Source organism: Nicrophorus vespilloides, unplaced genomic scaffold, assembly GCF_001412225.1.
Source record: "Nicrophorus vespilloides isolate i.1.1-1 unplaced genomic scaffold, Nicve_v1.0, whole genome shotgun sequence".
NCBI classification, from domain to species: domain Eukaryota; kingdom Metazoa; phylum Arthropoda; class Insecta; order Coleoptera; family Silphidae; genus Nicrophorus; species Nicrophorus vespilloides.
In genome coordinates this window covers 10,271-36,888 of record NW_017096564.1, presented here as the reverse complement: position 1 = coordinate 36,888, position 26,618 = coordinate 10,271, and the positions used below count along the sequence as shown (strand labels likewise).

Sequence of the window (26,618 nt, the reverse complement as noted above, 5' to 3'; positions counted from 1 at the left end):
CTGCTGCTTGCACCCGCCGTCTGCTGCCAACTACTTCCAGATGCCTCCCCTAAACGGAAACACAGAAACACACGCAAGTTTACATCAGACGAACATCGACAGTTCTTTCACAGAAAAAAAAATAAATACCATAAAGAACAAGAGTTGTTAAGATTAGTCATCTGTATTCTGAGCAAAGTGTTGTTGGGCATGCATTAACATTAAGAGAAAAGAAAAAAAAATAAAGAAAAACTTACCGCGCCTTGTACGAACAAAATCATAATAAGAAAACTTTGGTGATTTACTAAGTGATGACAGAAATAAAATTAACCACGATCATAGCAACTCAAAGGTAATATGTATATAATATATGTATGTATATATATATAACATACGAAGCGGTTGATTGAACTTTAGTAGAGAGTAGGGATTTTGTCAATTGCGTAACAAACCTGCTGGGTCTTCGGCAACGCTTTGTCGCGTACGCTCGTCGCTAAAACTGCGTTTCAAAACGCTCTCCCTCATCAGTTCAGTCGTGCTTCCGTCGTCCCTAATTATAATCCTCTTGTTGACCGTCCTCTTTATCCTCACGTTTCCATCTTCATCCACGATCTGCTCCTCGTAGACATCCTCACCCTCGTCAAAGTCATCTATGAACTGTCTCATCTGCTGCTCGGCATCGGCGCCTTTGAACGTGTACCTCTTCACCTTCGTCTCTCCAGGTTCAATCACTTCTGTTACATAAGGTTTACTATCGTCCGCCTCGTCGTAATCATCGCCGAACCAAACTTTCTTCACCGCCTCAGATATGTTCACGCTGTCCCTGCTCATGGGATCGATGTTATCCGTAGATGACACCATCGTATTAGATCCTCCACTTGTAAAACTTCCCGAATATACGGAATCCGTTTCGTATTGGTAAGTAGCGTGAGTCGCAGTCGACGTCGACGCTACACTATCCGTGCTCTCAAGCATGAAGTCCTTATTCTGATCAGCAGTCTCGTCGTCTTTGTGCGAGCTAAAGTCTTTTCCTGTGCTCGAACTGCTATGATCGTGTCCTCCAATTCGAGATCCATCCTCATCGATGGAATCGCTGAATCCAGCAATATTACCGGTCGCCAATTCCAACGAATCGCTGGACGTAATTGCACAACCCCTATCCTTAATCTCGATGCTATCAGTCATTATTGTTCCTTTTGATTTTTGAGCTTGCAACTCAATGGAATCCGTGCTCGTTGTCATCGCATCCATCGGCGTCTTCATATCTAAACTATCAGTGCTTCCGTGACAACTCGGCTTCTCTTTAATATCGAGCGAATCCGTGGAAGCCTGCATCATATCATCATCACCCCATTGAACTTTCTGCGTCTTCACGATGGGCGCATCCAAATCCAAGTCAGGGACTTTAGATACCTCCTCGATAGAATCACCCCTACCAATAGATTCAGTTTTATCGCCCTCCTTCAAATCAATAAATCTCTCAACGTTAGTCTGAGCCTGTCTTATGATCTCGTCGATTTCGAACATCCTCTTCTCGTATTCCTCTTCATCCGAATCAGCGACGATCTTCTTCTCTGGCCCCGAAACAGTCTCACAACTCTCAGTCTCCGATGCGATACTCTCCTGACCCTCGTCGATTTGAGCAAGTAATAATTCCTCTTCTTTCACCTTTACCTCAACCTTGTGAGCGGCGATGCACGCCATCTCCAAACCTTCGAATTCCTTAAGAGAACTCACGGACACGTCATCTCCTTGCCCGCTGCGTCCGAAGTAACGAGTTTTGAAACTTGAACCATTGCTCAAAGAATCCTGTGATCCCTGATGGAATCTACGATTCTCCAAAGACATGGCCCTTTCGAGACTCTCAAACTCTTGCAAACTCGACATCGATATATCATCGTGTTCTCCGGATTTGGTAAAGTACTTCCTTCCGGCCAACACATCATATTCAGGCGTGCTCGAGTACGAGTCTTTGACGCTGCCTAAGCTACCTCCGGACTCCTTCTGAGAATTTAAACTTCCAATGCGACTCTGATCGAAATCGGCAATATCCTCTTCCTTGATATCCTCCAGAGGACATCTTTCGAATTCCATCTCGTACCCGTAACCTGCTGCAATCATAGCTGCTTGATCGCCCTGGAACTGCTGCTCAATCCACTTCTTATTCGCCTCCAACTCACGATCGTATTCGTAGACGTAATCTCTGGGACTCTTCGTCGAAGATCCAGTGCTCTTTTGATTGTTCGTCGGTGGACTATCTTCGAATTCAAAACCAAGTTCATCGCTGGACGAACCGTCCGGATAATATTTGATTTCGGTCATTTTGGTGGAAGGTGATGGTGCAGACTTCACCAAATATTCCTCCACTTCTTCGTCATGCTTCTTCTTGATCTTATGTTTCGAAATACTAACAGATTTACCTTCCATATCAGTTTCATGAGCTTCCTTTGCAACCTCCTCGATAACAACAAACTCATCCATCAGATCAGGTTTCTCCAGTAGTTCAAACGAATCGCTGTTCGGAGATTCCGACATCGGAGATCCGGTTTCCTTATCCGTTTCCTTATCAGCTTCGAAGCATAGCTTCTCCACAACAGTTTCAATCATGTCACTTTCCGCTGTTTTATCCTCAAGCAATTGACTCTCAGATTCCTCTGCAATTACTCCTTCCATTTGATCTAATATGTATTCTCCACCTTGATCCGTAGATTCAGAACTCTTACTAGAGTTTGAAGCCGGAGTTTGTGGCGTGGAGATCTGCGCTTCGTCCTCCTTCTCCTCCAACTCCAAATCTGGATAATGGAAACCTTTCCTATCCATTGGTGTCATGTGTTGAGTGACCTTAATGTCCGGTATAGCGCCGGGACTCTGATCCCTCAACTGCGCTCGCCTCTGCTCAAACTCCTTCTGAGCTCGTTCTCTAGTTTCAAGTTCATGCTTCTCTGCATCTTCGTCTTCCAAAATCGGGCAAATCTGCTTGATTTTGTGCGCCGGCGATACATGGGCCACCATATGAAAAGCAGCATCAGCTTCTGCTTCCTCAAAGCTGGACTTTTCGCTGGATGTTGAGCTGGATTTACCATGGGAATCGCGTTTGTCCAAAGCTTCTTTGTGCGTTAGTTTTTCGACAGCGACTTCTTTGATCAATCGTTTCGCTTCCACCATGTCCTCAGATAATGATTCTTCTTCGAGGTCCAAGACTTCGGAAGTCATTTCCGGAGTGTCTTCTTTATATTCGTCTTCGATGTCCTTCAAAAATCCTTCATCTGCTTCGGTATCGTAGAATTCTGCTTTCTCGTCGACGTCTTTCTTCTCGTCACTTTTACCCTCCTTGAAACTTAGTTTGTGCATGTACGTGTCGCTTTCAGGCAAGTCTGAGTGTATTTTTTGCTCAATTTGCTCGATGTGAGTGCCAGTGATTTGAGAGATCATCCCTGGAGTGAATGACGTGCTTTCCGTTCTTCTGTGACCACGTTTCTTCACCTCCGGAATTTCCGCAGATTTTTCGCTAAAGTCTTCGACTGTTGATCTTTCAGCATCCGGTGTATGAGTTTGCGAAATAACTTGGGTACTGGCGCATTGCATTCCATTTTCGTCGATCATTGATGTTGTCAATGTAACATTGTCGATCAGAATGTCTTGAGGATGGTACGGAGTTGACGTCGACATTTCAACAAGAGATGGAGTATGCTCACCATCTCTGATATCTATGTCTTCGTTGAGACTCAATTGATCGGATGTAAGTGATACAGTCATACCAGTCCCTGGTCTCTCGCTCTCGGTATGCGATAATTCAATAACAGTTCGTTGCGCGGCAAGACTAGAAGTGCTGGATAAACTCACGCTAAGCACGCTGCCTTCATCTAAGCTAGTACCTAGTCTTTCCTCAGACTCAAATTGCGGTGAATCAGGAACAAGAGATTTAGGTTCCGGTTGGAAGGTCATCTCCTGAGATCTCTTCATTTTCGATGCAGTTTCGATAATATCCGTGCCGTCATTACTGAAATCTTCCTCGGAGATGTCCAAGGACTGCTGATTATCAATTGGTAAAACTTCGGAGTCACTACCTTCGGTACTCTGCCTTGTACTTAGCAACGGTTTTCCATATTCAAAATCACCTTCCATCAGTTCTTCAGCTGCCAACTCAAACTCTGAGGGAACCAAAGTTTCCGATGCTTCTGATACTTCAACACTGGCTAAATGCCCAGAACTTTCGCTGTCCAAACTCTTCATGCTCTCCTTTGAACTTAAACTGCTGACAGCAGTGTGATACTCTGTTGATGTTAAGTTCGAAGGCACCGAAATATCTTGCGATGTCAATGCGCTTTCGTATTCTGAAGAACCTGCAGCCAAAAGACCTTCAACATCAGAAGAACAAGGTCTGCTCTTCGTGCTGTCAATCTCAAAGCTCTGGTAATGACTCTCGCCTGAACTCGAATAGGCCTCAAAGTCAATTCCAGATTTTCTCTCCTGTTTCAAATTCGAGCTGCTGCTGCTTGACTCATCAACAGTACGAGTCTTCCTGAAAACTACTCGCTCCTCGAATTTGCGTTCTCCAGAAATGTCTTCTGGTGATTTTCCTTCCAGGCTTGATTTCGATTCGCTGCTCGAGGTGCGAATGATTTCTCGGTATTCTTCAATCTTGGGCTGTGAAGATTCCAATGTGAATTGACCGCTTTGGAACAATTCACCTAATTCAGCTTGACTAATCTCTCCGACGATGACGTTCGAGGAGATTGTGTGCGTTTTCTGTTGAGATACATCAACGACTGTATTTTTTGTAACCGCCTTAGTGTGAGTCGTTTGCTTGGTGATATTAGTTTCGACATCGTCGGCAACAGAAGATTCCTCAAGTTGCTCGACAGTTTGTTGGAAGTCCTTCTCGACGATTCCATCGATTTTACGTACTTCGTTTACAGTTTTATCTACGGTTTCGCCATCCAGTACGCTCTTCGAAATGCTCTCACTCTCGTAAACACCTTTGATCTCTTCGCGATCTTTCGCTGCTGTTTCCGTCACAGACTCAGCTTTGACTTTATCGTCAGAGATGGACGAAATAACGCGTGTTGTAGTTTCGCTGGAATGGATAGCTTCATCAGCTATTTGCGCGGCGGATGTTGAAGAGCAGACGAAATCATTGGTTTCGATGAATTCTTGCTGTTGAGCAGTCATTTCCGAAGTTGATGCTAACACCTTAGATTCACTGAAAGTAGAATCTAAAATGGTTTCATCCTCCTCCAAAATTATGTCCTTTCGCTCTTTTGTAACTTTTTCGCCCTTTACTGTTTCTGCGCAAGTTGTATCTAAATCAGTTTTCACGAAAACCCTTCTGTCATCATCGACGACTTCAAAGTCTTTCGTCATGCTGGATTCGCGGTATCTGCTTTCATCTATGACTTCTTTAACCAGTTCTTCGTTCAAATCTCCATCGATTCGTTCGGCTTCCAATTGATCGATTTGCTCTTCCAGTATATTCGCTCGACTTCCAGTTGGTGAATAATCGGTGCCGCTGTATTTCAAATCTTCATCGGTTATTTCCATACTAGAAGCCTGGGTGTCAGCCCGTGAGAGCTTAGATAGTTCACGCTGTTTTCTATCAAGTACAGATTGCACCAGCTGCAACTCTCTTGAATCTAGACCTTTAGTTTCGGCTAGTTGCCTCAAATAATCTGAGACCTGATTCTTAGCGTATTCAGGTGCCGGAGGTTCTTCGTAATCAGTGCTGTGTCTCCTATGTATCTCAGCCTCAATATCAGCGATCAATTCGTTCGCAATAATTCGCGCTTCTTCAGGTGATATCTTCTGATGGTGCAAACTCTCCAAGATCAACTTTTCAATGTCCGCTTGACTGTCGGATCTACGATCGGAGCAATAAGATTCGGAGTGATCCTGATGAATCTCTGAACCTAAATCTGATTCGTCTCTTACGCTGCTGCTTAAATCATCGTCCTTTTCATAAACAGCAACTTCGATTTTTTCGGTTTCGTATCTGCTTGTTGTCGGCGTTTCATCAACAGGTATCTCTCTCGATGCTTTGGTGGACTCATCGGAGATGGAACTTTCCTTAGATTGAATTGTTTCCAATAATAAATCACGTTCGCTGCTCATTGACAATCCTTCGGTGGATTTCAAATCCTTACGTTTATCCTTCATGCTTTCCACAGTCGAATCAGTCATTTCGGAATCGGATTCGAACTTTTCCTTATGCATGAGCTCTTCAATTATTTGTTTTTCATACTGCTCGAATTTACTCAACTTGGTATCAATATCTGTTTCGGATTTGCTTGATTCTTCTTCCACATCCATTGACTTTTCATGCACTACTGTTCTTTCTTCAAACGATTCTTTGATCTCTACAGTTTCAGTGATCTGCTTGGAGACGGTTTCGACTGCAGCATCGATAACCTCCGTTACAGATTTCTTGATTTCTCGAATATCATCTTCGTCTGGTATAATTTTGGTTTCCTTTGTATGTTTTTCAGCATCAGCCTTCGAAATAGTATCTATAGTTTCATCGATGATATCACTTACAGATTGCTTAATTTCGTCAAAATCTAAATCTGTAGAAGTTGATTTAATTTCCTCATCTTGCGATGCGAAATCAATGTTTCTGTAGGATACCTTTTCCGGGTGCAAATCTTCAGTTTTAATTTGAGATACAGCAAAATCTTCCATTTCCGTTAAATCAGATGTTGTTGCGACTATGGTTGGTTCTATGATTAGTTGATCAGTTGACGTTGTTACTAAAACATCTTCGGTCAATTCTTGATTATATATTTCAAAGTCTCTTTCATCTTCAACAGTTGTATCTAATTTCATTTTTATTTCCGTAGCTGTTTCAGTTATTTTTTTCTCTAAATCTTCCTTTTCGTATCCTTCAGTCAAATCGTCTTTCGAAATATAATCACTAATTACTGATGTAGCTTGATCTTGCATTAAATTGTACAAAACTTCAGATTTTTCAAAAGAATCTTCGCATACTTCTTTGTCATATATTTCAAAATCTACTTTGTCTTCGACAGTTGTTTCTTTCTTTACAATATTATCATCTGTTTTAGTATCTTCAGCAACAAAATCTGTGACAGAGGTTGAAGTCTCTTCTTCCGTCATTTTAGTCTCAACTTCTGATACCTTTTCCACAGATGGTAATTCAGGTACAGCTTCTTCATAATTTACAGAACTAATAGGTGTTTTACTCTCGAATATTAATTCTTCCTTAATTGTGAAATGTTCATCCGTATCTTCAGAAATAGTTTCTTTGATTGTAGATGTTTGTATCAGTTCTCTATCTTCACTGAAAGTAGTTGGCACAGAATCAACTTTCTCAAATTCATTAATTTTACTTGTGAATTGTTCATCTTTTCTTTCAGAAATAGAGTCCTGCTCAGAAATTGTTTTCTCAGCCATTTCTTCGAATAATGACTTATGTTTGCTTGGAATTTCCTTAGCTATAGATTCTATAGTATCTTCTTGAATACTCTCAGTGGTTAAAGATTCAGTTTTTGTAATCAATGTCTCTTTTTCCACTTCATCAAATATTTCTGGTTCAGATTTCTTCTCTACAAACTCTTTATCAATTTCAAAAGCTTGAAGATCTGCGATTGGGATATCTTTGGTGATAATATCTTCGCTGTCTATTATTTCTTTGACTGGTAGTTCTGTTTCTTTTGTAATTTCAACATTTTCATGTGATGAAATTTTGGTTGTATCAAATATACTTTTTTCTGCTTCAGTAATTTTAATATCTGTATCTTCTTGATCTTCAATCAATGTTGTTTCATCTGTGTGAGTGGTAACTGCACGTTCTTTAGGAATATCAATTTTAGATATTCCTGATTCTTCAGATACATCAATTACTTTTTTCTCTAATGCAGTAACAGTGGAAGTAATGATTAATTCTTCAAATAATGTATCTTCAAATTTGGTTACAGGTGAAGTAACTTCTGGTTCCTTCATGACTGTTGTCTCGGTTGCTACTTGATCTTCATCAGAACTATAGTCCAATTCCTCGATTATTTCCTCATCGAGTTTGGTACTAATCACACCCGTCATTTCAGGTTCTTCCACGAGCTTATCTTCGATTTCGGTTACTTCTTGATCTTCCATTAAATCGTCTTCAAAAGTTGTTATAATCAGAGTGTTTTTTGGTTCATCGCTATAGGTATCTTCGAGCTTAGTCATCATCGAAGTAATTTCTGGTTCGTCCATTAATTCATCTTCAATATTAGCTACAGTTAGTGGAGCTCGTGGTTCGTCCAATTTTTCTCCGTATGATGTCATTTTTGAAGTTGTGATTTTTTCTTCGATTATTTTATGAGATTTAATTTCCATGTCATCAGATTCAGTATCAGGTGATGATTCTTCTTGTATTTGAGAAACTATTTCTTCTTGTAAAGATGATTCTTCAGTGAGTAAGATGTCTTGAAGTGTTTCCTTGGTTTTCATTGTAGCAGGTTGTTCTTCAGAAATCTTTTCTTCTTTGCTTAAAGAAAGTTCTTCAGTAAGCTGTGTATCTGGAAGCGTTTCTATAGGTGTTTGTTCTTCAGAAATCGTTTCATCAGTAAATTGTGTATCTTGGACAGTTTCCTTAGTTTCCATTAAGGCAGACTGTTCTTCAAACAATTTTTCTTCTTTATGTAAAGAAGGTTCTTCAGTAAGCTGTGTATCTTGGAGTGATTCCATAGCAGTTTGTTCTTCAAGAATATTTTCTTCTTCATGCAACAAATATTCTTTAGTAAGCTGTGCATCTTTTGTTTTCATAGGAGGTTGTTGTTCAAAAAGTTTTTTTTCGTCGTACAAAGATAATGCTTCAATAGTCTGCACATCTTTGAGTGTTTCTTTAGTTTCAGTTATAGCCGGTTGTTCTTCAGAAAGTTTTTCTTCTTCATATGTAGACTGTTTTTCGATAAGTTGTGTGTTTTTAGTTTTTGTTACAGCAGGTTGTTCTTCAGAAAGGCTTTCCTCTTCATGTATAGAAAGTTTTTCTGTAAGCTGTATATCTTTGATCTCCTTTACACTTGATTGTTCTTCAGAAAGTTTTTCTGCTTCATGTAAAGAAACTTTTTCCGTAAGTTGTATATCTGTAGGTTCAATTACAACAGAATCTTCAATCGTTTCTACTTGAATCTGTTCAATTATTTCTTTATGGTAATGAGATTCTTTAACCTGTTGCGAATCTTTAAGTTCAATTGCAGTTTTTAGGTCAAAAGGTTTTTCTTCTCGAATGACTTCAACTATTTCTTCATGGTGTAAAGATTCTGGTGAATCTTCCAGATTATCCTTTTGTTCTTCCAAAGTAGTTTCTTTGGAAATTTCAGAAACTTGAGCTACAACTTCTTTGATTACTTCACCAGTTTCTTGAGCTTCGATAATTAATTTTTCTTCAACAGATATTGCTGTTTCAGAAACATGAGTTACAGGTTTCTCCTCGTGAATTACAGACTCTTTGACTTCCTCTTCCAATTCGCTCGCATCGTGTTCTTCAACGATTAGCTCACCTTTTTCCAAATTTAATTCGAGCGCTCTTTCGTCGAACGTCTGCACTTGAGATTCCACGGAAACTTCCCATATTGTGTCTTGTACGTGTTCTTCCGGTTGGTTGATGGGTGACGTGGCTTCAGGAATTGGTTTAATATCAATGGGTTTTTCAAACGAACCTTCGCTACTCTCTTCGCTAATTCTGCGTTGTTTACCCGATAAACTAATGGTGATTTCAGGTATATCCTCTTGAGTGTACAGAGATTTAGGCGAAAGTTCAGTGGATTCCAATGATTTTGTTTCATCCACGTCGGTCATCTTCTCGGAATCTTCGATTTCGCTCTTGTCGACGTGAACTTCCAACGAGTCGCCGGTTTTGGAAGCGTTCTCATCGCTGTCACGATCGAAAATGCTGTCAGATTCAGTAGAAGATTGTTGAATTCTCTGCGGTTTGTGAACTTTGAAGATGCTAATGTTCTCTTCGCTGACCATTTCTTCGAAATTTTTGATATCATGAACTTCGTCGAACTTGTGCGATTTGCCCATGATTATGGATCCGCTCTTAGTTTCAAAAGCTTTTGTCAAGTCTTTCACCGATTTTTGGACAACTTCGTAGTCATCGTCCAAGATGAGAGCCTCCGCTTTCTCGTCGAAGGCTACAGCGGTTTCAATGAGTTCATCTTTCTCGTAGGTGATGGTATCTGGTACGCTTTTAACACCGCTTGGCTCGACGTCATCTTCTTCGCTTTGATCGTCAATGCTGAGCGTTTTATGCTCAGGCAATGGTTCCTCTTCGATTTCCATCATGAAATCATCTTCGACCATGTCTTTCTTAATTCGCTCTTCGTAGTACTGCTTGCGAAGAAGCATGCTCTTGGCGGATACTTCGTACAAGTCTTCTGTGGGCAACGAACAGGATCGTTCGTAAATCGACTTCCTCGTCGAGGAGGACGGTTGGAAGACACTCATCTGTCTGTCCCTGATTTGAGGAACGCGATCCTCAATTTCAGAGTCAGAAATGTAATGCTCTACATCTCCACTATCGGAAATGTAACCGGTATTCTCGTATCCACTAGACGTGTTCATGTGAGCGGAATTATCGTTATCAGAATCAATGCTATCAGCAGATTCCAGCTCTTTGGGTTCGTCCGGTTTGGGCGGCGAGACTTGGGCCGGATCTTTGAATGATGACTGATATTCTGTGAGGGGTTTCGACGGTACTTCTTCATCCTTCGATTCGCTGAAACTCTGCGCGGCGATAGATCGCGGTTTTGGAACGGGCGGTTGCGAGGACACTTCGTGGATGGATGTCCTCTTCATCGGTGTTATCTTAGATTTAGTACCTTCCTCGTATAAACTCATGCGCTTCTTGACTGTAGATTCTTGAGATTGACTACTACTACTACTGACACTCTCCCAGAACTTCTTACGTTCCGAGTAACTTTCGATGACGCTCTCTTCAAGAGTCTCCTCAGCACGATCCTCTTCCTCCAATTGCGATGGCAACGTTTCATCTTTAGCAACTTTAGCGTCTATTGTTGTTGATGATGATGTAGATGTCGATGATGCGGTTGTTAATTCATGTTGGGTTTCTGATGTTTTGTTTGATCGGGGTTTAGGTTGTGGCAAAGCTGTTATTTCAGCAGACGTTTTGGTTAGTGGTACGCTGCCGATTTCTAAAAATAATGGGGAATCGTTAACAGGGTCTAGCGTTAGTTACATGAGTTTGTTTGTAGAAATGTTATAAGCACTCTGGGATTCAGTTTAGTTTTCGTTGGATTTTTATTTACATTTTAGTATTTTTTATTTGCTATCTCCGATTATTTTTATGTTATTTGCTTTGAACTTACCTCTTATCTAAACAGGGGTTGTAAGGTAAACAAAATTTGGAAGTAAAACAAAAAAACTTATATGTACAGAAATCAATGGAAAACACAGCCAGATTATGCCAGTGCAAAAGTGGAAAACCAAGAAATTAAAATTACAAGAAAAACACATGCAAACACAAGAAATACAATATAATTCAACGCATTCAAACATATCGGGCACGCATGTTTTTTTTTTCTCCACGATTTCGTTCTATGTTCACTACCAGTTTTGCTCTATCTTTGTATTTACCTAATGTAGGCGGTTCGTTTGGGTCCATGGTTATAGTTACGGGGGATTCTTTGTAAATTAAAAGTGCTTCGTCTTCCGATATAAAAATGTCGGGTATAACGTTTTCCGTTCGCGAACTGTTGCGTTCGGAAAGGAAGGAGGACTCTAGTGATTCGTCGTCACCAAAGATAGAGAGGTTCGATCGGTCCGTCAGACTTTGGTTCATGCCTTCGATGGAACCTGACCTGTTCAGCCAATGTACGACGGCCTCCATGATGTGACCACGAGAGATCAACGATTCCGAGCTTCCCAAGGATCGCGACATGTCCTCTCTGGTATGGTATGATAACGATACCAGACTGCGACCTTCAGTGCTCTTGCTCAAGAACCTCTGTGGACTCATCGTCATGATTACGTCCATGATCGTTCCTCTCTTATCGTATAGATCCGGAAGACTTCCTCTGTCTTCTTCGAGCGTTTTCCGGTGGAAGCCCAGCTCTGATTTGGCTCGCTTTTTGCTGCCCTTCTTTCGCCTTGGTTTCGGTGAGGCGTAAGGACTTCGCATCCTCGGTATTACATCGACCTCTATTCCGGCCTTATTAACTAAATTATCTTTATTTAAATTCACCGGACCCATGTAAACTATCTCACCTACGAAATTAAATAATTGGTGATTCTCTTGGACGTATGACAATGCCCCGATATGTTTGTAATCATTATGTAATAATGCTAAGTATCGTTATTGTTTTCTATCGAGACTCTTTTTATATTTTATGTGTGAATAGAATAAGTAAGGCACTGAACCCTAAACATTAAGCCGTATGAATAAAACTAAGTAGCATGCTTTGTTTTGCAGAAAACACATTAACGAAAACAAATTATAAGTATGAGAAAAAGATCTAAGTTGTTGTATAACAAATGAGTTTTGCATTGCAAGATAGTATAGAGTTTGTTTGTAATGTAAGTATTTTCTTTTTAATTAATATTTTTATTTTTTTTTTTGAAAGAATTCAGTTTTGTGAAAAAGACAGAAAGCTACATCGACAAATACCTTGTGGCAGATCTACAACATCGGCCTGACTCTCTGGCGTTTTCGAATCCCATTCGTCGGTCTGCGAGAACGTCTGCTCATCCCATAGAGCCGCGTATTCCCGTTGAAGGTCGGAAACGTCTTCCGTGCTCAGCTGGGACACGATCGTCCTGAAACTACTCTCACGACGCTCCTCCATTTCCGGAGTAGTCATGTTCGACTCTTTCGCTTCCTCTTTCTCTTGGTCCATCGCGTCCGATGCCATTCGCTCAAATTTTCTCTCAACTCGCTTCAATTTACATTCGATCTTGTCAGCCTTCTCGATACTCTCGATGGCTTTCTCTATTTCCTCCAATTTTGATTCAATTCTCTCGCTTTCAAATACGGTCGGATAATCTAAATCCGTAACTAACGCTTCCACTTTCTCCTCTACTTTAACGTCGTCACCTTTCACACCGGTCATTGAATCATCCTCCGATTCTATTCTGAACATCGGTTTTTTCTTTGCCCCTCCTTCATCGTCTTTGCTACCTTCACCTACACTCTCAATCACGCACTCCTTTGCAAATTTTATAACCTCGCCGTCTTTAAGAACTATCTCAGAATCAACAGCATCATCTACAATAACCCTATCGCCCTTCAACTCATCTTTAAAATCGGTTAATTTTTCAACTAAAGAATCTTTACTTTTGATTAAATCAATCGCTTTTGACTCTACAGATTCGACTACTACTTTTTCAGTTTTGATTACCTTTTCTTCAACATCTTCCAACTTACGTTCACCTTTTTCAAGTTGTTTATCAATTAATACCTTGGATTCAATTTTAGACTTATGTAAAATTTCCGTAGAAGAATCTTTGATGCTTTCTACTTTCTCCTGTGACTTATCTTTAAGTTCATCTGCAGTTTCAATAATATCGTCCTTCATTTTAAGAGCTTTTTCTTCTATAGCTGCTTTCCCAGATATGATGTTCTGTTCAACTGAATCCTTACTACTTTTAGCTAAATCTTTAGTTTTATCCACAAAATCCACAGTTTTTTCAATCTTATCGATAGCTGAATCTCCAACCTTCTTAGAACTATCAGCTATTTGCTCTTTAGCTACAGTTGCTTCATCTTTCATTTTAGTTAAAAAATCTTTAGAGGAATCTTTAATAGTCGCTGCAGTTCCAGATATTTTATCCTGAATAATATTTTTACCTTTTATAGATTTCTCGACAACCGAATCTTTAGCCTTACTAGCTTCATCCTTGCTATGCTCAAGGAACTCAATAGTTGCTTCTTTAGCTGAATCTGTTTTCGTAGCAATTTTTTCTTCGGTTGCTTTAACACTATCAGATGCGGAATCGGTAACTTTGATAGCTGTTTCCTTCATGCTCTCCAGAAATTCAAAAGTTTCTTCTTTCGCTGATTTTGCCGATGCACTAATTTTATCTTCGGTCGCTTTCACGCATTCTTGTACTGAATCTTTATCTTTAGTTATTTGCTCTTTACCTTGATCCGCAATCTCTTTCACTTTAGACTTTCCCTTTTTAAAGAAGCCAAACACTGAATCTTTAGCTTTAACTGCTTCATCTTTAGTTACCTCTGCAACTTGTTTTGACGTTTCTTTAACTTCTTTGCTAGCATCAGCTACCGCAGTTGCAGTTTGCTCTGCAACTTCAATGGATTTCCCTTTACTCTTTTTCAAGAAACCAAACACTGAATCTTTACCTTTCGCTGCCTCTTCCTTCTTTTCCTCTACCATTTTCTCGGTCGTATCTTTAACGCTGGATGCCAATTCATCAGTCCTATCTGTTAAACTAATAAATTTATTATCTACCTTTTCTTTGGTAGCTTGAATGGAATCAATAAGTTTTTCTTTAGTCGCCTCGGCCTCTTCTATTTTTGTATCGGCAAATTCTTTTGCTTCTACAAGCTTTTCCAATGCGCTTTCTTTAGTTTCTACCAAAGTATACTTTGCAGATTCTAAGTGTGCGTCAATTGCTTGTTTAGAGTCTGCAACTGAAGTAGTTACTTGATCGGCCGTTTCAGAAATCTTCTGCTTACTTTTATCTAAGACTTCTTTTGTTTTATCTTCAGTTGCTTTCTTGCATTTATCGATTGCTTCTAGTGTATCATCTTTTATTTGAATGGTATCTTTATGCGTGTCTTTAATCACGTCTTTTACAAACTCTATTTTATCTTCAGCTGCAGTTTTTCCTTTTTCAGCTTGCTGTTTCGCTGTTTCAAATGCTTGTTTCACGTTTTCTTTTTCAGTGTGAATTTCGTGGGACACACTCTCTTCTACCTTGGTTGCATCTTCTGCTTTTTCGTCCACAAAATCTTTAGCAACATCTTTTCCCTTCTTAAAGAAACCAAAGACCGAGTCTTTTATCTTTATAGCATCGTCCTTCTTTTCCTCAACAATTTTCTTCGAAGCTTCTTTGCTTTTCTTTCCAGCATCGACTACACTGTCTTTGCTTTTTGTTATCTCCTCCTTTGCATCTTCGACAATTTCTTTAGTTTTATCTTTTCCTTTCTTAAAGAAACCAAATACAGAGTCTTTAGTTTTAGCAGCTTCCTTTTTCTTTTCCTGGCTAGTCTCTTCAACGTAATCCTTTGCGACTTCCATTTTTTCTTCAATTTTATCTTTAGTATCCTTTACACTTTCAATTACGATATCTTTAGACTTAATAGTATCGTCCTTTATAGTTTCCAATTTAGTATCAATTTTAGATTCAGTGTCTTTCAGAGTTTGTATTACATCAGCTTTAGTTTCAATAGCACCATCTTTTATGGATTCTACTTTATCTTCAATAGCAGCATTAGTATCTATTAACGTTTCTTGTATTTTATCTTTGGTTTCAGTTTTCAGTTCTTCACCAGATTGCATTCCATCACTCAAAGCACTTTTAGTTTTATCTGATATTTCATGTAACACGTCTTTGGTAGATGTTATTATTGCTTCCTTAGTTTTGTCTATTGTTTTCAGTGATTCATCTTTAATTTTAATGGTTTCATCCTTTGCAGTCTCTATTTTATCTTCAGCTGTAGCTTTTCCTTTTTCTGCTTTATATTTAGCACTATCAACTTTATCTTTAATAAAATCTTTAACTTTTTCTTTTTCGGTTTGAATTTCTTGGGTCGCAGTATCTTTCAACTCAGTAGCATCTCCTGCTTTTTCCTCCACGAAATCCTTAGCGGCATCTTTGCCTTTCTTAAAGAAACCAAAGACCGAATCTTTTGCTTTCACAGCATCTTCCTTCTTGTCTTCAACAATTTTCTTAGAAGCTTCTTTGCTTTTCTTTCCAGCATCGACTGCACTGTCTTTACTTTTTACTAACTCCACCTTTGCATCTTCAACAAATTCTTTAGTTTTATCTTTTCCTTTCTTGAAGAAACCAAACACTGAGTCTTTAGCTTTAGCAGCTTCCTTTTTCTTTTCCTGGCTAGTCTCCTCAACGTAATCCTTTGCGACTTCCATTTTTTCTTTAGCATCCTTTACACTTTCAACTACGATATCTTTAGACTTAATAGTATCGTCCTTTACAGTTTCCAATTTAGTATCAATTTTAGATTCAGTGTCTTTCAGAGTTTGTATTACATCAGCTTTAGTTTCAATAGCACCATCTTTTATGGATTCTGCTTTTCCTTCTATAGCATCTTCAGTATCTTTTAAAGTTTCTTGCAATTTATCTTTCATTTCAGCTTTTATATCTTCACCCGATTGAATTGCATCACTTATAGCAGTCTTTGTTTTATCTGAAATTTGATGTAATTCATCTTTAGCGGTAGTTATAATTTCTTCTTTACTTTTCTCTATTCTTTCCAGTGTGTCATCTTTAATTTTAATGCTTTCTTTATGAGTATCTTCAAGTGAATCTTTCACAGATTCTACTTTCTCATCAACTGCAGCTTTTCGTTTTTCTGCTTCAATAAAATCTATCAACTTTTCTTTTTCAGTATGAATTTCTTGAGCCAAACTATCTTTCACCTTTGTCGCGTCTTCTGTTTTTTCCTCTACAAAATCTTTAGTAGCATCTTTGCCCTTCTTAAAGAAACCGAAGACCGAGTCTTTTACCTTTACAGCATCTTCCTTCTTTTCTTCAACAATTTTCTTGGAAGCTTCTTTGCTTTTCTTTCCAGCATCGACTACATTTTCTTTACCTTTTGATATCTCCTCCTTAGCTTCATCAACTATTTCTTTAGTTTTATCTTTACCTTTCTTAAAGAATCCAAACACAGAGTCTTTAGCTTTACCAGCTTCCTTTTTCTTTTCTTGACTAGTCTCTTCAACGTAATCCTTTGCGACTTCCATCTTTTGTTTCATTTGATCATTAGCATCTTTTAGACCTTCAACAACAATATCTTTAGATTTAACAGTGTCATCTTTTATGGCTCCTAATTTTGTCTCAATTTTAGATTCAGTGTCTTTCAGAGTTTCAACTACACTAGTTTTAGTTTCAATTGCACCATCTTTTACAGCTTCTACTTTTTCGTCAATCGCACCTTTGGCATCTTCCGCAGATTTCTTTGCAATTTCACGTAAATCATCTTTAGCTGAAATTATTTTTCTTTCAGCAGCTTCTTTACTTTCTTCTGCTTTATCAGCTACAATATCTTTACCTTTAACCATTTGGTCTTTCGCGTTCTCGGTAAAAGTCTTTATAGTATCTTTTCCACTTTCGATTTTATCATCAATTTCATGTTCCAATGTAGTTTTACTATCAATTACCGATTCGACCGCAGATGTTTTAATATCACTAGCTTCTTTTTTCGCATCTTCAATTATTCCTTCAGCATCTTTCTTTTTCTCCTCAGCAAAATCTTTTGTTGCATCTTTACCTTTCTTGAGAAAACCGAAGACAGAATCCTTTGCTTTAGCTACTTCCTCCTTCTTCTCTTCGATTGCCTTCTTTGAGGAATCTTGCATTTTTTTAGTCTCCTCTTTGGTTTCCTCTACGATTTCTTTAGATTTATCCTTACCTTTCTTGAAGAACCCAAACACAGAATCCTTTACTTTTCCCGTATCTTTTTTCTTTTCTTGCACAGTTTCTGTCATAGATCCTTTCAAGTCTTTAGCTGCATCAATTACAGTGTGTCCAAGTTTAGTAGCTTCTTCTTGAACAGATTCTACTTTCTCCGTTGCCTTCTCTTGGGTTTTACTTAATCCGTCGGCGAAGTTATCCTTTCCAGTTGAGACTTTGTCAACAGCCTTTCCTATAATTTCGTCAGTTGAATCTTTAGCAGATTTAATAACAGATTCTATTTTCTGCTGTGCCAGTTCTTTACCTTCAGTTGTTGCATCGACAGCTTTGACTTTTCCTTCGACAAGTTTTTCTTGTGTTTTACCAGCAATATCTTTTACAGTGTCTTTACCATCATCAAATTTATCAACTACGAAATCAATAGCTGAATCAACTTTCAGTTCTAATGATTCTTTTCCTTTCTTAACTGAATCGAACACAGCATCTTTAGATTTTTCAGCAACTTCTTTAGTATCGTCTTTAATAGATGTTATTTTTTCACCTAGAGAATCAGCTTGTACTTCAAAAGATTCTTTTCCTTTTTTAACTGAATCGACTACAGCATCCTTAGATTTTTCAGCAACTTCTTTGGTATCTTCTTTAGCAGATATTATTTTTTCTCCTAGAGAATCTGCGCCTTTTTTAGTCTTTTCAGTCACAGTGTCTTTAGCTTGCACCGCGGAGTCTTTCATTTCTTCGACGAATTCTTTAGTCGCATCTTTACCTTTCTTAAAGAAACCAAACACGGAATCCTTTTTCTCTTCTACAAATTTCTTAGAAGCGTCTTTACCTTTCTTACCAGCATCAATAGCAGCATCTTTGCCTTCAATCAACTCATTCTTACCTTCCTCTAAAGCATCTTTAGTCTTATCCTTTCCTTTCTTGAAGAAACCGAAAACCGAGTCTTTAGTTTTACCAATGTCCTTCTTCTTTTCATCCATTGATTCCTTTAATACCTTAGCCTCATCAACAACCACTTCTTTTACGTTTACTACTTCATCATTTATTTTCACGCTTATATCTTTGCTAGCATCATCAACAGAAGAAATTGTCTTTTCTTTAGTTTCTTTCAGAGCGTCAACTACTTGATCTTTGGCTTTAAGAGCTTCATCCTTTCGCTGGGAAAGGGAGTCTTTAGCACCATCAATTACCGTCTCTCTTACATCCTTTAACTGTTCCTTAGTATCAATAAGTTTTACATCAGCAGAAGTTTTGCCATCAACAGATTTACCATTTACAACAACTAAATCCACTTTTTCCTTACCATACACCAAGCTATCAATTGCAGAATCTTTTATAAGCTTAATTTCCGTCTTTGAATCAGAAATTATTTCTTCCCCAAACGAAACCGCTTTTGTTACAGTCTCATCTTTTAAGTCTCCTGCATCCTTTACTAAAGTATCCTTCTTCTGGGTAGCATCCTTCTTCTTTTCCTCAATAAAATCATTTATTGTTTCTTTACCACTCTTAGATAATTCATCAGCAGACTTCTTGAGCGCAACACCTGCATCCTTAGTTTCATCGTGGATTGTTTGTTCAGCATCAGTTACTGCAATTGCTCCATCTTCAACTAAGTCCTTGGCTTTGTCTTTGCTTTTCTTAAAGAAACCAAATACAGAGTCTTTAGCTTTACCAGCTTCCTTACCAGTTTCTTCGGCAATCTTCTTAGCGGAATCTACAGTTCTTTTAGATTCATCATTAAAATCTTCTTTAATTTTTACAGATTCATCCTTAGTTTTACCAACCATCTCCTTAACAGCACTAACAACAGTATCAATTTCTCCTGTTAAAACATCAATACTAGAATCCGTTGCTTCTGTTAACTCATCCTTTTTCTCTTCAGCATCTTTAGCTGCAGAGTCCTTAGATTTTTGTATTTCATCTTTCGCAGATTCTTGTATATCCCCAATTTTATCCTTCACTGCATCAGTAGCACCGATAATATCTTCCTTAATATCATCTGCCATTTCCTTGGTTTTACTTTTACCCTTCTTAAAGAATCCGAATACTGAATCCTTGGATTTTCCAGCTTCTTCCTTCTTCTGATCAACATACTTTTTGGTCTGCTCTTTGCCTTGTTTTGCACCAGCAACTACAGTATCCTTGGTTTTAATAGCAGTTTCTTTTACATCATCCCGAATGTCTTTAGACTTACTTTTGCCTTTCTTAAAGAACCCAAACACTGAATCCTTTCCTTTAGATAAATCTTCTTTCTTCTCATCGATAATTTCATTGGTATCTTCTTTAACATCTTCAACCTTTTCAACAATAACTTCCTTTCCTTTACTAGCTGAATTGGCCAAAGAAGCTAATTCATGATCGATAAAACTCTTTGTTCCGTCCTTTGCTGAAACAAATTTATGCTCAGCATAATCTTTAGTTTCCGACACATCTTTCTTAGATTTATCCAAAAACTCCTTGGTTTGAGCTGCAGCAATGCAAACTTCATCATTTGATTTTGCTCCAAATTCCTTTGTAGCATCCACAATAGATATAGCCTTATCATCGGCAGTTTTATTCGTAGATTTCAAAGCATCCAATGTATAATCCTTTGATTCAGAAATAGTTGTTACTGCAGAAGAAACTTTATCAACAAATATATCCTTTGATTTCTCTGCAAATTCTTTAATATCGTCCTTAATAATAGTAACTTTCTCTTCGACAAGATCCTGACCAATCTTCGCAGAATCCTTTAGCTTAATTGTTTTGTCAGAAATTTCCTCTGTTGCTGCTTCTTTGGCTTCTTTTAATTTATCTGCAGAAGCATCCTTGATCTTTGTGATTTCAACCTTTGATTTGTCAATAATTTCCTTAGTTGAATCTAATGCAGAATCCTTGATCTTTAAAGCTTCATCTTCGGATTTATCAGCAATATCCTTTGTAGAATCAGATATGTAATCTTGTGCTTTAATTATTTTATCCTTACTTTTGTCGACAATGTCCTTTGAAGCGTCCTCAACACTTGCTATAACTGATGAAGATATATCTTCTACTGTGTCTTTGATATTTACCAAAGAACCAACAGTACTATCTTTTGCCTTGATAGTTTCTACCTTAGACTTATCTAGATTGTCTTTTGTTGTGTCCTTAATAGAACTAATTTTCTCGTCTATATTTTCTTTCGATGTTTCATATGTATCTACCGCAGATTCCTTAAATCCAATAACTTTGTCTGTAGTTTTATCCTTAATGTCCTGTGCTGTGTCTTTAATTGTTGTTGTAGCAGTCGAAAGTTTTTCTCCAACAATTTCCTGCGATTTTTTAACAGTTTCTGCTCCAGCATCTTTAACTTTCCCAAAGACGTCTTTAGCAGAATCCTTGAGTCCAACAGCTTTATCTGCAGTTTTATCTGCAATATGAATTGTAGTATCTTTAACAGTTGTAGATGCAGATGAAAGCTTTTCACCGACAATTTCCTGCGATTTTTTAATAGTTTCTGCTCCAGAATCTTTCATCTTAATAGCTCCATCTCGAGTTGTATCTGCAATATCTGCTGCTTTATCCTCAGCAGTAGTAACTGTATCGTGTACAATGTCCTTACATTTCTGGAAAATATCTGCAGCAGAGTCTTTCAACTTTGATGTTTGATCCTTAGTCTTATCTGCAATATCTTTAGTAGCATCTTGAACAGATACGGCGGCCGTTGTAGTTTTATCTTCAACGATTTCTTTAGTTATTTTTATGGTATCAGATGTAGCATCTTTGGCTTTAATAGCTTTATCTTCGCCTTTTTTAGCAATGTCTTTGCTTGTTTCTGTAACCGTTTCTTTACTCTTTTGCAAGGCATATCCAACAGATTCTTTGGCTTCAGTGGATTTCTCCTTTACAGCATCGTGTGCTTCCTTCGACTTTCGTGCAATAACTGTACCTGCAGCAGTAACTTTATCTTCAGTTTTATCCTTACCTTTTCTTACTGTATCAGACACAGATGTTTTAGTTTCTTCAACTTTATCACTCACGACATTCGCTGTGTCTGAAACCGTTTCTTTAGAAGCTGTAAATTTATCTCCAATTTTACCAAATATACCTTTGGATTTCTTCTTGTCTTTAGAGGATTCTTTCTCTTCGGTTTTTGGTTGCTTGCTTGGCTTGCCGCCCAGTTTCGTAGAGATTTTACCCAAGAAACCCTTCTTCTCTTTGCCTTTAGTTTCGGGCTGCTGTTCGACTTCCTCGGTGACTTTAACTTCAGTTTCTGATTCATCCGTATCTTCGGCTGGTACAAATTCAGAATCTTCAGCCATTTCCTCTTCCTTGGTGGCTGGTCTTATTTCTTGGGTAAATGTTTCCACAGTTTCTTTAGCATCTTTAAAAATGTCCGGACAGTCAACTTTGCGAATCTCAGTTTGAAGGGTGATGACTGGACCCTCAGCACCATCATGGGTAGTTTGTATAGCAGTTCGTACTTCTTGAGTATAGACTCCGCTGGATTTCGGTAAACCATGCACCAAATCCTCCAAATCGTTAGCTGTCATATTATATTTATCGACTCCTTCGGATATATCAGTCCTGATCTCGCTTTTGATGATCGACATTTTACTGCCAGTCTCTTTTGTAATATCATTAGTGATTTCTATTTTTCCTTGAATCAATTCGTCAATATTGGGAATATCCACTGCGCTTATGGGAATTTCGGTAATCTCAACCGTTTTAGTTTTAATAACTTCTTGCGTTTCTTGGGTAACAGTTTCCACCTTCTTCAAGCTCCTTCCTCCATTCGCTATATTATCGACAGTCTCGTCCCTTGCGTCTTGCACGACAGTTTCAGTTTTTACAATTAAACCGGATATAAAATCTTTGGCGCCGTCAACTTTCTTCTCAAATTCATGCACCGGTTTTGTGGTTTCCATTTTCGTTGTAACAATCTCTTCTCTGATTTCCTTCTTCACATCTTCGGTCACTGATTTCATTAATTCTTCCGTTTTCATTGCTGTTTCTTTGGTTGAGTCCTTAGCACTTTCAAGTTTGAAAGTTACATCATCTGTTACAGATTGTGTTATATCCTCGGTTGTTTTTTCAATGACATCAAATTCGGGCGCTTCTGGTTTGCTAAACTTGTGCGTTAGTTTCTCAATGAATCCTTTGGATTTTTTCTTCGATTTGACTTCGGCTTGTTCTGATTCAATTTCGAGCGCCGGCTCTTTCACGAGCACAACACCATCCTTTTCGAAATCAAGAACTACTTCTTCCATGGGCGGTATAACATCTTGTTTAATTTCTCCTGTTTCTTCGTCCTTGCTCTTGAAGATTTTTCCAAGTATACCCTTCTTCTTTTTCTTTTCAGGCTTAGATTGTTGTTTTACAACCTCGGTGATTATTTGAGAAGGTATTTCGCTTTGAGAGACTTCTTCAATCTCCATTTCAGCTTCAGTTTCAGTTACTTTGATCAAGTCCTCTGGAGATTCAAAAACGGCTGTTGTGACAAGGATTCTATCCTGTTTCATCTTTGGAACATACTCGGAATCTTCATATTTATGCTTTTCGGTTGTAAGGAAATCGTTCGTTAATGCAATATCCTTAATTAATGTTGTCGTGTCATCAAATGTTACTTCTTTCTTCACTTTTTCTTCTTGTGCAATTTCCTCAAATTCAGGTTTTTCTTGTTTGGGTTTCTTTGCCATGAATGTGAACAATCCAGCTTTCTTTTCGGATTCATCATTTGTTGCTTCCTCTTCAGACTTTTCTAATTTACTCTTTATTATTGGTTTCACATCGTGGAAATTAACAACTTCTGTATTTAAGAAGTCACCTGTATCCTTCAACGTTTTTTCCAAGGATTCAGATGGTTCATATTTAGGTGAATCTTGTTTCTTGTTTTTCTTTCCAAAGCAGGTGATCTTTGCGTTCTTGTCGTCTATGATTTCAGGTTCAGTTTTAGGATGTTGTACGAGAGCCGAAGTTGTTATTGGCTTAGCATCCTGATAATTAATAACTTCAGTATTTATGAAATCGCCAGTATCCTTTAATGTTTTTTCTAAAGTTTCAGTAAGCTCGTATTTCGGAGATTCGGGCTTCTTGCCCTTCTTACCGAAGCAGGAAATCTTGATCTTTTTGTCTTCTTCTTCTTCTTCAGATTCAGTTTTGTGTTCGGATTCGACTAGGGAAATGATTGGTTTAGCATCGTGGTAGTGTTCAATTTCAGTTTGTAAAAAGTTCTGGGAATCTTTCATATCTTTAATAACGGTTTCGCATAAACTAAGTTGACCTTCCTTTGAAGGTGCTTCTTGAATCACCTTTTCAGTTACCTTTGTTGGTTTCTTGCTGAATAGGTTAAATCTGCGTCTTTTGCTGCTTCCGTCACTCTCCTCTCCACTCTCAGATGAATCTCTGGAGGGTTTAGATTTATGCTTCTTACTCCTCTTTTCTTTTTTCTCGGGAGTTGACGGATTCGTTTTGACGTCATGGTAATTAACAACTTCGGTGTGTAGAAAGCTGGAAGTATCCTTCATTTGTTGGATTACTTCTTCGGACAAAATAAGCTTCTCTTCTTTTGAAGGTGCTTCTGTTATGGTAGGCTTGATAGGTTCTTTTTTGGTTTTGCTGAAAAGTTTAAATTTAGAAGTTTTCGATGCGGAATCGCTCTCCTCGCCGCTCTCGGATGAATCACGCTTCAATTTCTTTTTGGATTTTTTACTTTTTGATTTGGATTCCGTGGATTCGCTGGTCTCCACATCGCTAATTTCGATAATCGGTATGACGGGTTTAATTATTTTCACGTCATCGAAATGTTTGATTTCTGTTTGCAAGAAGTCAGTTGTATCTGTGATGTTTTTAAGAACGTCCTGCGAGAATCCGATCTTATTCTCTACAGACGAAGCTTCCTTAATCGGATCTGCTTTGCTTTTCTTAGAGAATAGGGTGAATCTGCTTTTCTTCGAGGAGCTGTCGCTCTCTTCTCCGCTCTCAGAAGATTCACGCCAAGACCTGGGTCTCTGTTTCTTAGATTTCTTTGGGGTGGACTTGACATCAACCTTGATGTCTTCTTTAGGTACCTCTGGTAAGTATTTAACATCTTCGTATTTATCAACTTCAGTTTTTAAGAATGAGGTTGTATCATCCATGGATTTCTTTAATGCCTCACTTAATTGAACTTGTTCTTCGTCCTTCTTTTCCTTCTTGGTAAATATTTTAAATATGCCTTTCTTCGGCGACGTTGGCATGTCAATTTCTTCGACTTTTTCGGGTGATTTAACCACTGTGTCTTTAGCTATAACAATTTCTTTGACTATCACCTCTTCTTCGATGGGTTGTTCTTTAGTTGATACTTGTATGACTGGTTTAGCGTCTTCGTAAACATCCACTTCGCGTTTAAGGAATGATTGGCTATCTTTCATTTGTTGTGCGACAATTTCAGATGGTACTGGTTTAGCGGTTTTTTCTTTCTTGCCGAAAATCGGTGTGCGCGACTTTGACTTTGTGTCTGGTTCAAATTGTACCTCAACTTCTTCAACTTCTTTTTTATCTTTCTTGCCGAATATTCCGCTGAAAATACCGGATTTTCTTTTCTCTGATTTTTCTTCGTCGCTCTTCGTGGCTGCGATGTCTTCGGCTTCTTCTTCGGTGACAGCAGAAGTAAGGATTGGACGTACGTCCTCAAATCGAGCCACTTCTTCCTTTAAGAAATTTTTAGTGTTTTCTAAATCTACTAACGTCGTTTCTTCCACTACTTCTTCTTTAGTTTCCAAAACTTTATCATTTTTCACTGCAGATGGCTCTATCGGTTCACCGTCTTCTTTTTTATTCTTTTTACTGAATAATCCAAAGAAGCCGGCCTTCTTCGATTCCTCATCGATCGTAGGCGGTTTCTCTTTGGAGGATTCCTCATCCTGCTTCTCTATAATCTCTTGCTTAGAGAACTCCGATTTATCTTCATCTGATTCCTCAACTTCTTTGGAAGATTTTTTACCCAAAAACCCAAAGAGTTTACCATGCTTGCGCTTCATCTTCTGGCTGCTAGGCATGTTTTTGTTGCTCGTTTGATTGAACACGTTGTTTCTGTCGTCCGCCCATCCTTGGAAATTGATTTCGTTTTGGATTAGATTAAAGGTAGCAATTTTGGTGCGTTCAGAGTGTTCGCCCAATCTAGAATAGTGGAGAAGATGATCTGGTGGTTCTGATAGAAGCGGTGCATCGATATCTTCGTAGATATCCGGTTTGGAAATGCGAGGCGCTTGTCTTCGTTTCTCTGGTTTTTCGTGTAGAATTTCTTTTCCGATCGATGCGATGCTTTCGTTGACATCCATTTCAAAGCTCATGTCTTTAGGCATTTTGTGTTTGACTTCGATATGGAAATCTTTCGATTCGTAAACTTTAGGTTCGAATGTCTTGGTGACTTCGATGTCGGTGCGTGGTTTCATTTGTTGCTCGACTCTTTTGACCGCTGCAATTTCTACTTCTTTGATGAGCTCTTTAGCTTTAAGCGTGATTTCTATGTCTTTTGCTTCGGTTGGCGAAGCTTCTGCGTATGGAATATGTTCTAGATCGCCTCTTCCGCCGAGCGGAGGTGTAGGTAATCTAGGCTTTTTGACGGGCGTCTCTGGTAAACCGGGGACCTTTTTGTCCTTCTTTTTCTTCTTCTTGTCTTTCTTCTCCTTCCTCTGAGATTTCTCAGAGTCGGAATCGGAATGATCGAATGATTTCGTAACGATAGTTTTAAGCGTACCGAAGAAACCCTTTTTGAGTTTCTTCTCTTCGAGCTGCTTATTATCGTCCAATGTAGGCTGTGAAATTGTGCGACGTTCGGAATCTATGAAAGCGTTAGTTGTGTTTTTCAAATCTAAACTCATTGGTGTACCGTTAGTTATAACATCTAGATTATCGTCGGGGATTGCTTTTGTCGTCGGTGTCGATTTTCCTGTAAGAACATGCGTTTTTGTTTTCGAACAAGCATACCTAACTACGAAACCTCTCCCAAATGCCTCACGTCAACAAAAAGGAAAAAACACAAACAGAAACAAAATATCCTTACTGCAGTGCGGTAGGCGCCTTATGCTCGCATGAAACGCGTTTCAATTTTGTTATTAGTCGTA

General features: G+C 38.5%; 1 protein-coding gene across 1 annotated transcript in view; it reads right to left on the bottom strand.

Moving 5' to 3' along the window:
• The window catches only part of LOC108557409, a 32,184-nt gene that overhangs the window by 55 nt on the left and 5,511 nt on the right, over positions 1–26,618 (bottom strand). The window contains exons 3-6 of the mRNA XM_017913911.1: positions 12,605–26,443; positions 11,575–12,204; positions 432–11,132; positions 5–49 (exon numbers count right to left, since the gene is read on the bottom strand). Of these exons, the coding sequence (XP_017769400.1) occupies positions 5–49; positions 432–11,132; positions 11,575–12,204; positions 12,605–26,443 (25,215 nt within the window). The remainder of the gene's footprint in view (positions 1–4; positions 50–431; positions 11,133–11,574; positions 12,205–12,604; positions 26,444–26,618) is intronic.